At 46.5% G+C, this 9321-nt stretch overlaps 1 protein-coding gene across 3 annotated transcripts in view; it reads left to right on the top strand.

Annotated features, from left to right (window-relative positions):
* The window catches only part of Slc25a37 (solute carrier family 25 member 37), a 41464-nt gene extending 32400 nt beyond the window's left edge, over positions 1-9064 (top strand). The window contains exons 2-4 of one of the 3 annotated variants that reach the window (XM_031360857.1): positions 1367-1595; positions 3409-3465; positions 5599-9064. In XM_031360857.1, the coding sequence (XP_031216717.1) occupies positions 1367-1595; positions 3409-3465; positions 5599-6119 (807 nt within the window). In that variant the 3' untranslated portion in view covers positions 6120-9064. Of the gene's footprint in view, positions 1-1366; positions 2140-3408; positions 3466-5598 lie in introns of all 3 variants that reach the window. The other 2 variants (XM_031360859.1, XM_031360858.1) reach the window with 2 other exon arrangements.
* Positions 9065-9321: the final 257 nt, after the last annotated feature.

Genomic DNA, 9321 nt, shown 5'->3' with positions numbered 1-9321 from the left:
CCCCCCCCCCCCCCCGGTCTTTCTCACGCAGACGATTCTACTCATAGGACGCAGTAAGAGCATGGCTTCCTCAATGTATGGAGTGTTGCTTTATAAAAACATATTGTAAAAGATGCTTAAAGGTGAAGGGATGGTGAGGCCCAGAGGATCTGGCAGAGATTTCCTGTTAGGACCTGAGGAATAATTGTCAGGACACAGAGGTTCTTCAGGTGTAGAGGGATGCACGAGACTTGGAAACCAGAATAGACCAGAAGGATGCTGATAACTCGCTTGACTTTCTCCAGACCAGCAGCTGCAGCCAGCTGGGCAGGATAGCTACAGAAAAATGGGGCTGGAGAGATGGCTCAGTGGTTAAGAGGACTGGATGCTCTTCCAGAGGACCTTGGCTCAATTTCTAGCACCTACATGGCAGGGAGCTCACAACCATCTGTAAAATCAGTTCCAGGGGATCTGACAGTCACACCAATGCACATAAAATAAAATAAATACAGAAAAACGTACACCTATTTTAAACAAGTGCAGACTGTTAGAGCTTGCCATTGGTCCCTGAATAGTGTGCTCTAAGAACTTCCTATAGCATTTCTTTCAGTGAGCACAGCTGGCGGGGGGGTGGGGGTGGGGGGGGTGTTTGTTTGTTTTTTTGATTGGTTGGTTTTGTTCTCTAGACAGGGTCTCACATAGCCTAACCTGACCTTGAACTTCTGATCCCTTTTCCTTGTGCATCCCAAGTGTTGAGACTGCAGGCGTGCCCAACTGTACCTGGTTCGTGTATGTGATCCTGGAGCTCATACCCAAGGCTTTGTGCACACCATTCTGCCAACGGAGCCACATCCCAAGGCCTTTACACAACACCTTTGTTACTTCAGATGTCATCTGAGATATGTGCTTGGGTCACAAGTGCCACAGCATTTTATAGAAAGTTAAATGTTCATGAATCTTGGTATCTTTAGTGGGGACTCCAGGATCAGCTCTTCTCCAAAGACTCAGGGTGGGGGCGAAAGAGTCCAAGGTCGTGGAGGGGTTTTGAAGGCATTGTTTCAATGCTTGCTCTTAATAAATGCCGTGTTTTCATTGAAGATTTCATGGCCCAGGATGGCTAAAGGCTCTACCTAAGGCCACACAGCTTACCCATGGCAGGACTCAACAGGGATCTCACTCAGTATTCTGTTCTCCGGGCTCCTTAGCTTTGTCCATCTTTTCTACAAGCTGTGAGGCTTTGCAAATGTGGAGCTACGGAGACCGATGGAGGAGTCCATCCATTTTTTTTTTCTCACCAACTTGTTTTCCTTCTGTCCTCTGGGTTGTCTCTTCCCCCTTATCATACATATTAACTCCCCTATTCATACATATTTTCTGTCTCCCGCAGACACGGATGCAGAGTTTGAACCCAGATCCCAAAGCCCGGTATACAAGCATCTATGGCGCCCTCAAGAGGATCATGCACACTGAAGGCTTCTGGAGGCCCCTGCGGGGCCTGAACGTGATGATGATGGGTGCGGGCCCCGCGCACGCCATGTATTTTGCCTGCTATGAAAACATGAAAAGGACTTTAAATGACGTTTTCAGCCACCAAGGAAACAGCCATCTAGCTAATGGTATTTTGAAAAAAAAAAAAAAAAAAACCAAAACCGTTTGTCTGGAGCTGGGAAGCTCTTCTCTTCAGTGCTTGCTCCCCGGGGCTTCCTCCCCGGGACCCAGCAGCCTTCATCTTCGGCAGTGTGCTCAGGAACAGAGAACTCTTAGGGTCATGCGAATGCGCACACACTTTTTTTTTTTTTTATTCAATCCCTCTTTCTCTGGGGGAACCTGGTGGTAGATGTGTTTTGGTATTTGGTATTTATTATTGTGTGGCTTTTTTTTTTTTGCTTTTAAGAAAACACTCGAAACAATTAATGATCAGTCATAGGAAAAAAAAAATTCTTTTGAATGCTGGCTGCAAAACAAAAACAGAAAAGGACAGCTTCTTAGAGACTATTTAAAAACTGGTCCAGCAGGTATCGCCAGCGCCAGGATCTAACTAAGCTTTGAAAGGTCAAGACGTTTTATGCTGACAGAGGACTCCGAGCCACTGTGGAAGGCCATCCCCACTTTAAGCTGCAGGAGATTCGGGCCTTTGACCTCCCCCCCACAGCCTCCTCCGTGTGTCTGAGTCGCATCTTTCTGCAAGCCAGGGCTGAACTAGTTTCCTGTGGTTGATTTAGGGAGGGTAGGGGGTGGGGGATGGGAATGGGACATTTTGTGGGCAGTTCTTAAGTAAGGCAGGAGTCCATGGGCTAGACCAAGTATGAGCACGGGTGGGACTTTCACGGGCTTTTCAGTGGGAGACGACTGTGGATAGCAAAGCAACTTAAAGTAATGTTTATTTTAACAAAATTTACTCGGAGGGATGGAGAAGTGGATGTGATCAACAGTAACCCTCTCCTTTGTTTTTTATTCTACCCACAACAAAACAGTATCCCTCCCATCAGCCCCCCCTTAGACGCAAGCATACCCGGCTGCTTTGCTGATGTCCTATGCCTTTTCATCATTCTTCTCAAAGACTGATGGTGACCATTCTTTGAATTTATTGCTTAGGTCACCAAGAGCCATGCCCCCATCCTTCTGAGGTGGTGTTAACAGACCCTCATTTCACTCAAACCACTTTATGTAATGGTTTGACTCCTTTAAGGAGGCTTAAACAAAACCCAGCCCTACACTAGGCTCTGCCCAGTGCTATCCCTTCAACATTGGTGTAAATGCTGTGGTCACTGTCTCCTCTCTGGGAATAACTGTGTATGTGTCTATGTGTACAGTAAGTAGGAGGCACTAGGTGCCCTCCTGGGAGGTGGCCTGTACTCAGTCCCTCATCCCTCCCTCTTTCCACTGGTCATTGTAATTAACAGGCAGCTGTACTGCCCGTCCATGGAAGGCACTGGAAGCCAGAAGTAGAAATCCCAGGGCCAATTCAGGCTTTCAGAGCCAGGTTGGAGAAGACTTCGGATGAAGTCCTTCACACACAAGGCCTGTCCTAAGTATGCTTAGACTTCAGCTAAGGCATCTAGCCTTATGCATGCTTATATCCCCTTCAACAACCTTAGCTTAAGGGCACAGAGAGCTTTCTGTACCCAAAGGCTTGGGACAAGGGAATAAACATCTAGGCAGTGGGAAATGCCTGAGGTGTGGTTTCTGAGCTCTAGCTCTTCCCATGGTTGATTTACAAACAAAAGGAGTCTCTGAGGTTTAGATGTAACAGTGGTCTGGATAGCTGCTCTCTCTATTGCTGTTCAGCAAAATTTCTGCCACCACTTTGAGCTGCTAGGCCACAGTTGAGCCTTAGAAAGCTAAGTCCAGAGTTTATCTGACTTAAGTTCATGGAACTTCCCAGAGCACCAGGTGACAGTGGGTAATTTTCTGGAGTTTGTTTTGCAGGGGTAGCTGGGAGTATGGCCACCCTACTCCACGATGCAGTAATGAATCCAGCAGAAGGTAATGTTCCGTGTCTCTAGGGAGGGACCATGGGGGATAGGTAGAGAGGCTGGAGAAACTGGGGGAAGGAAGGTGGGCAAGGACTGGCTTCACTGGAGCCTGCAGGAAGACTACATTCCTCACACATTATTGGGGGGGTCCCCAGAAAGCCATCGAGCATTGGGGCTCTAGGAGCCCCCTGTGGTGGAAACAGCTAAGCAGAGCTGTCTGCCTACCTGTAGCATCCTGGGAGGAGTTAGAAACGGATCCCTGCCCCAGGGGATTGCTTTGCATCTGACCCTGTTAATTGTCTCAGTCACAGACAAATCTAGAGGGAACCTTTCCCATCTCACTCATTGTGGGTTGCATCCTTCAGCCCCATTAATATAGAGTCTTACCGTGCAACTCAGGATGCCCTGGAACTCTGTCTGAGGCCCAGGCTAGCCCAAACTCTGAACCTTCCTGCCTCAGCCTCCTGAGTACTAGGGTTGTAGGTACACCCAGCCTAATTTTTTTTTTTCTTAATTTGTAAGATGGTAGCAAATTTCCAGAAACAGTGAATATATAGAATTATTAACCCTCTGTACTTCTAAAATTAATGTGGTCATTTTGAAAGGGGCTACCTTACTTCTTTTGAATTCGGGGGTCCTCTTATAAAATAAGGCAGTATTCATAACCCACTTGGCATCCTTATGCATGCTTAAATCATCCCTGGCTTCCTCCTAGGGTTGTGTGCAGTGTAAGTAGCTGCTGTATGGCCTCCCTTAGGGAATAACGCTAAGAAAAGACCTACTTATGTTTGGTATAATCTACTTTCTTTTCTGGTTATTTCCATATACAGTTAGTTAAATCTGTGGATATAGAATCATGGTATAGAGGGACTGACTAGCTATATAGATCTTAGGATTCTTTTTCTTTTTTTTTTTAAAGAATCTATTTATACAGGGACCTGACAATGGCAGTCACTTGGACAATGTTAACTAAGCAAAGAGTTTGTTTATTTAAACATTTTTTTTCTTTAAAAAACAAACAAACTAACAAACAAAAAAACCCAGGCTAGTCTTGAAATCTCTATCCCCTGCCTCAGTCTCTAGATTTCTAGAACTTTAAGTAAATGCTACCATACTTAGTGTTTATATTTAAAAAAAATTTTTATGTGGATGGGTGTTTTGTTTGCATGCATTTATGCATACCCACAGAAGCCAGTAGAGGGCATATGGGATCCCCTGGACCTGGAATTACAGACAGTTGTGAGTCTCTTTATGGGTGCTGGGAATCAAATCCAGGTCCTCTGGAAGAACAGCAAGTGCTCTTAACACGAACCATCCGTCTCTGGCCCCCACCCCCTCGAATTTGTATTTTTTGTAAGACTTAATGAGGCTCATCTCCCTTTCTCCCTTGGCATGACTCTTGACTCAATTAGGTCCCTATTTAAAGATCAAGCATCTTGACAGTGTGTAGGTACCCTTGAAACTCTAAGGGAATGCACTTTATTTTCTCTGGTCCTATAAACCATTGGTTCATTTTGTCTTGACGCCAAGGTCCCAGGGGTACTGTGATAGAGATTAAAATCAGAGAAGATAAATCACTGAGAAACCAGGAATATTGTAGGTCAGTGTTTTGTTTTGTTTTGACACAGGATCTCACTATGTAGTCTTAGCTGGCCTGGAACTCCCTGTGTAGACCCGGCTGGATACACAGCCTGAGCTTATAGAGATCCACCCGTTTATGCCTCCTAAGGGCTGGAATTAATGGCATGTGCCACCATGCTTAGCTCAGGGACAAGGACAGATCAGGGAGAGGGAATTATGGAAGGCTAGGACCTTGGGGATCAGGCTAGCTAATCGAGCCCGAATGACTGCCCGATTTGGGAATCAGCTCTCATTGGCGCTTCAGACAGGAAATTGTTTAGAAGTACCTACTTTCTTGACGCAGAGTCACAAATGTTGAAGCGGGCTACCTGGCACTGGCCCTCCACGGCCTCTTAGCTGGGGCTATATGTGTGCTGTCTTGGTGCCTGTCACCAGGGTGTATTCTAACATGCTTGTTTCTCTTTATTGGTTGGTTTCCCATTTTACTCCCGTCTGGGATGGGGCCAAACCATCCACCTTCGCCTGTCTGCTGGTTGCTCATCCCCCCCACCACCCGACACAGTGGTGAAACAGCGCTTACAGATGTACAACTCCCAGCACCAGTCAGCCCTCAGTTGTATCCGGACAGTGTGGCGGACCGAGGGGTTGGGGGCCTTCTACAGGAGTTACACCACACAGCTGACCATGAACATCCCCTTCCAGTCAATCCACTTCATCACCTATGAGTTTCTGCAGGAGCAAGTCAACCCTCGCCGGGACTACAATCCACAGTCTCACATCATCTCAGGAGGCCTGGCCGGGGCACTGGCTGCAGCCGCCACCACCCCGCTGGACGTCTGCAAGACCCTCCTCAACACGCAGGAGAACATGGCACTTTCCCTGGCCAACGTCAGCGGCCGGCTGTCAGGCATGGCCAATGCCTTCCGGACGGTGTATCAGCTCAACGGCCTTGCTGGGTACTTCAAAGGCATTCAGGCTCGAGTCATCTACCAGATGCCTTCCACCGCCATCTCCTGGTCCGTTTATGAGTTCTTCAAGTATTTCCTTACGAAGAGGCAGCTGGAGAATCGAACTCTGTACTAAAGGAACGGGGCAGTGGGAAGTGGTTCCGGCATCTTTTGTTCCAGCTTCATCCTCTTGTTCTTGCACCCAGGGCTTGTCCTGAAGGGTGATTGCGCTGGGCCCTTTGTTCCCTGGTGCCTTAGAAAGGGAGGACCGGCCTCCCTTCCATGCTGTCTGTGGCGACATCCGAGGTGGTGGCAGGCGGGGGAAACTTGGGGAGAGGGAGAAGTTGCTTTTTCTCCCCCTTCCTCGAGAGGAATGTAGCTTTTCTGCCTCACTGTGGCCTTCTCCCTAGATCTTTAGATCACACCGCAGAGGCGAACAGTGACACAGTAAAGAAAAAGTTTATGTACATAAAAGTACCATTACCCAGTCTGAAATAGGTGGATAATGTTTATCCTTTATTTTTCTACATAGAGATTTTTGAAATTGTGTGTGCTTGTGTGTGTCCATAAATAATATTAGAGTTGGGAATGATGGACCTGTTTTTTTTTTTTTAAATAAGAGTTTAATTCTTCCATCATGAGAAGTAAAACAACAACAACAACAGGAAAAAAAAAAAAGGAAAAAAAAGCACCAAAGTAATAAATGGCTTTATGTGGCCTGAAATTGTGTGTAGCGCCCCTCCCCTGGGTGTTTAACTTGAATGTAAAATAATAAATATGAAGTTTATATTTTGAATTTCTCTTTTTATGGGGAAAAAGGTACGTTGAAAACAAATCAAAATAGTCTATCACTTGGAGCTTTTTTGTTTGTTTGTTTAAATACAGTCACCCTGTATGCCTTTCTGTCTTTTCTAAGACTTGCAGGACCCTCCCTCTGTGGATACCCCTGTACAGTCCTCAGCAGCCAGGTTGTCCCAGTAGAATAAGAATGGCTGGCCTTAACCTTCTGTCTGAGTGATGTGAACGTGTGCCTCCCTGGTCAGCTCTTAGCACTGGAAAATGCCACCATCTGCCTAGCGAGTCGATGAGACAACTCCTGCCTTTGTCTTAGGACTAATTTCTGTAGCAACCTCCTTTTTGGGCACTTCTGCTCACCTTGTCTATAACTTATTTTTATTAGCTCCCCCTTGACCTGTTTCCCCTGCAGTCTAGGGATTTTGAGTATTTTTGGCACTCATCTGTCTCCTGCCCTGTTCCATGTCTTTTCCATCATAGCTTCTCACTGCACTGAGGCCAGCCCTCCAGCCGGGACAGAAGCCTGCCATGACCCTCCGCCCCTCCAGAGCGGCTCAGCAGCCTTGCCTCAGCCTGTGTCACTTGAGAACCTACGTCCTCTCTGCTTTATTTTCTGAAGTGGAGTCAGATCATCTCAGAGAAAACACAAGACTGTGTTGTCCTTTCTCCCATCCTCATGGAGGTGACAGGATGGGCTCAGTTTCCCTCTTCCAACTGTCTATGAGTAAACAGGGAAGACACTTGTGTTTCCATTTCTATGGCCCTGGTCTCATTTGGAAGCCATGGCTAGCATGTGCCCTCAATGGGGGTGGCTTAGACCTTGAGTTCCCATGGATGGTTATGCTGCCTGGGAAGAAATTCAGCTTGTACTTGGAGAATTTTCATCTTGGACCCACATACCACTCAGTGCCAGTGGATGCAGATTTTTGGTTTTGTCCAGCAGCTGTGAGAAGTTACTCGCTGGCCAGCTGACTTTTTTTTTTTTTTTTCGGAGAGAACAACCTTCCTCAAGTACTTCCGTGTACTCCAGGAGGGCTTCCTGGCTGGCTGCAGGTTTCTGTCTTATTGGTGTCCTGGGCTGGCTGGTGTCCTACTGTCACTGAAAATGTTTCTATTCTTACCCTGCTAGCACTGAGTAGAGTTAAATTCTATAAATGGAGAGGAAAGACAAAGTGTAGAGTCTAAAGTCGAATTTAAATTAAACCCCAAACTATTCCTATACCACTCTTTGATACATTGGTGATTAATCCTGCTTCAGAGACAATATTTCCCCTTGGATTTTCTTTACAGTTATCTAATACTGGGGTACCCTCTTTGGTCAGGGCCTTGTAACGTAGGACCAGGACTTCAGGACTCTGTGGGCTCGACGTCCAGGGTTCCCGTCCAGGCTGTCCCCTCCCCATGATTGGTGGGTTTTCAGGAGGATGGCTTTTTGACCTGCCCGTCCCATCCAATCATCCTAAGATTGAGTGAGTGATGTGTCTGAAAAAGTTGCTAAAAGTTTGGAAGCATTCAGTAAAAGTTCTGTGGAAGTTAGCTCCAAAGTCAAAATTGTCTTTGACCCCCACGCACATGGTAGCCTGTGTGTTGATTGTAATTTTTGACATTGCAAATTTCTAGGGTAGGAAAATGCTTCCCCTACTCAGTGACCAGTTTAGGAGAGCCATAACCTATCTTGGTCATTGGCATCTTTGGAGTGACATCCAAGGATGGACCATCCCACCTTGGGTACAATGATAATACTTTAGCTGTGTGTGTGTGTGTGAGAGAGAGAGTGTGTGTGTGTGTGCAGGCCATGCAACAGTCAACCATTTAATAGATGAGTGTTAATTTATTATAAACAAATATTGATCTTTTAAAAATGGGATGCTCTTAATTCATGTCTTTTTAAAGAATTGGATTAAATATAGCTATTTTTATGTGAGCTTGTTCCCCTCCCTCTCTCCCGCTTCTCTCTGTCTCATGTCTTACAACTGTCACCCTCCAGTGTCACCCCAAGGCTATCTCCCCAACATACTGTTATGCCATTAAGGTTTTATTTAACTTTATTTATGGGTAATTGTGTCTGTGAACAACAAATGTGCCGCTGCCGGTCGCACAGTGTTTGGGATAAGAGTGGCCCAGTGTTGCTTTCTGAATGTCTTAAAAATGCCTGTGGTCAAGATGGTTCTTGCTTTTGTGGCCTTTGGGTCTGGGGAGCAGCGGTGTGTTCACATGTGTGGGTGTCTTTTGTGCTGCTGCAGTTGTAACACTGGAGGTGGAGAAAATAAAGCATTGATCTTGAAAGCCTTGTGGGGTGTTTGTGGGGATGCAGAAGGGACCGGAGAATGGATACAGAGGAGAACTGGGAACTAGCTGAGTCCAAAGCAGATCATCTTGCCAGCAGAGGGCGCTCATGTACATCATACTGCCTAGAGGCCTCCTACTTGCATTGACCACCAGGAGGATGGCTCCCTCACTTCCCCCACCTCCCACCCATGGAGGGTCAGTCAGGAACCTCTTACAGAGAAAGCCTCATTCGACTAGAGTCCACACTCCCAAAA

The sequence above is a fragment of the Mastomys coucha genome, unplaced genomic scaffold (assembly GCF_008632895.1).
Source record: "Mastomys coucha isolate ucsf_1 unplaced genomic scaffold, UCSF_Mcou_1 pScaffold9, whole genome shotgun sequence".
In the NCBI taxonomy this organism is placed as follows: Eukaryota; Metazoa; Chordata; class Mammalia; order Rodentia; family Muridae; genus Mastomys; species Mastomys coucha.
Note: the sequence above shows the minus strand (reverse complement) of the source record. Positions and strands in the feature narration are given on the sequence as shown.